Source organism: Phaethon lepturus, unplaced genomic scaffold (assembly GCF_000687285.1).
Source record: "Phaethon lepturus isolate BGI_N335 unplaced genomic scaffold, ASM68728v1 scaffold29730, whole genome shotgun sequence".
In the NCBI taxonomy this organism is placed as follows: Eukaryota; Metazoa; Chordata; class Aves; order Phaethontiformes; family Phaethontidae; genus Phaethon; species Phaethon lepturus.
The window spans coordinates 4,977-6,776 of record NW_010514510.1 but is presented as its reverse complement, the minus strand read 5'-3'; the positions used below and the strand labels follow the sequence as shown (position 1 = coordinate 6,776).

The 1,800-nt window shown below is 65.2% G+C and overlaps 1 protein-coding gene across 1 annotated transcript; it reads left to right on the top strand.

Moving 5' to 3' along the window:
• Positions 1 to 94: 94 nt before the first annotated feature.
• On the top strand, positions 95 to 1,774 carry ATXN7L3 (ataxin 7-like 3; the record flags this gene model as incomplete). The annotated part of the gene is made up of 5 exons (XM_010293195.1): positions 95 to 163; positions 565 to 608; positions 746 to 817; positions 1,137 to 1,270; positions 1,576 to 1,774. Coding segments are annotated over 5 exons (468 nt in total), but the record flags the coding sequence as incomplete, so codon positions are not given.
• Between the last annotated feature and the right edge of the window lie 26 nt (positions 1,775 to 1,800).

Genomic DNA, 1,800 nt, shown 5'->3' with positions numbered 1-1,800 from the left:
CTGGGGTGGGGGGAGATGGTGCCCAGTCCCTCCTCTATCCCCTGGGACGGCCCCGTCCCCCGCCAGTCCTGACCCCACTCTCTGCCCCCCACAGTACAGCAACTCGGCGGGGATCAACTACGAGACCCTGGGCCCCGAGGAGCTGCGGACACTGCTCACCACGGTGTGTGGCCAGGGCACGGGGCCTGTCACTGCGGGAGGCACCGGTGGGCACAGGAGAAGCCCCGTCTCCAGCCAGATGGGATGCACGGGGACTGGGATTCCTGGGGTCTCTCCTGGCTCAGCTCTGCCCCAGCAGGGCTGGCTTCCAGGCCAGGAACGAGGACATTTGTGATCTGAACCCAGTGTTGGGGACATGCATCTTTCCCTGGATCAGCCCTGCACCCCACTGGGCAGAAAGCCCCAGTCTTGGGGGACGTGGTGGCCTGGGACGGTAGAACTGGTCTGTCTGGGGGGACAGGACAGCACAGGAGGGTTGGGGTCCCCAGGGCCGTCGTGGTGGAGTGCAGCCTGTGGGCCGCGTGGCTGTTCCTTCGCCCGCTCATCCATCCCTTCTCTCCCCAGCAATGCGGGGTCATCTCTGAGCACACCAAGAAGATGTGCACCAGGTGAGAGTGTCCTGGGCTTTCCCTGCTCGGTGTAGGGCTGCGGGGGGCTTTGGGAGGGTCCCCAGGGTGCCCAGGTCCCAATAGGATTTGCCCCCAATAGCAAAATGCCTGACTGAGCCCCACATCTCCTCCGTCAGGTCCCTGCGGTGTCCCCAGCACACGGATGAGCAGCGGAGATCGGTCCGGGTTTACCTCCTGGGTCCCTCTGCGTAAGTGAGCACACACGAGGCCCGAAGGGTCCCGGGGACGCTGTCCTGGTGTGGGGACTGCGCTGGGGCTCTGCGGCCCAGTGGCAATGGAGACTCGGCAGGGGGGCTGCATGGGACACCCCAGGTCCCGAGTGAGGTGGGGAATGGGGATGGGGACACCTCCAGGGAGGCTTGGAGGGCTGGGATTGGGATGTGCAATGCAGCCGGGTCCCAGGGACCTGGATCCAGGCCCTGGCGTCCCTCGTGTTGAGGGGTGCAGCACTGTGGGCTCCGTCCCCCCGTCCCGGGGGCTGGGGACCCTCGTAACACCTCTGCCCAGGTCCCTGCCTGAGGCGGAGGGCAGCGTGGAGAACGACAGCTTCGAGGTGGCAGAGAGCCAGGCCATCATGAGCCGGCTGCAGTGGGACGGCTCCTCCGACATCTCACCCTCCGACTCAGCCTCCTCAAAAGCCAGTGAGTGGTTTTTTTGCGGGGTGGGCAGATTCTGCGGCATAGACCCCTCCGTGGGGGCAAAACGGGGTGTTCCTGGTGTCTCCCAGCACAAGAGGGGACGGACAGACCCACCATGGTCATCCAGAGCCACCTCAAAAGAGTCCCCGTCACATCTGCCGGCACATCTTGTCACCCACCTTCCTGGGTTGGGGGGAACCTTCTGGGGTACATTTTCCTGGGTGTGGATTGGTGATGGGGGGTGCTCCTGCTGGCCCAGCTCTTCCCCAACACCCCCATCTCCTCCCTTTTTCCCCCCCCCGCCTCAGGTACCAACAACTCAGAGTCCCGCAAGACCAAGAAGAAGAAACCCCACTTGGGGCTGGTGAGCGGCGCCCCAGGGCTCGGCTCCAGCAAGAAGAAGAAGCCCAAACCCCCCGCGCCCCACACCCCCAGCATCTACGACGACATCAACTGAGCGCAGCGGAGCTGATGGGGCGGGGGGACGGACAGACAGATGGACACGGGCCAGAGCAGCCCCTCCCGCCCCGGCT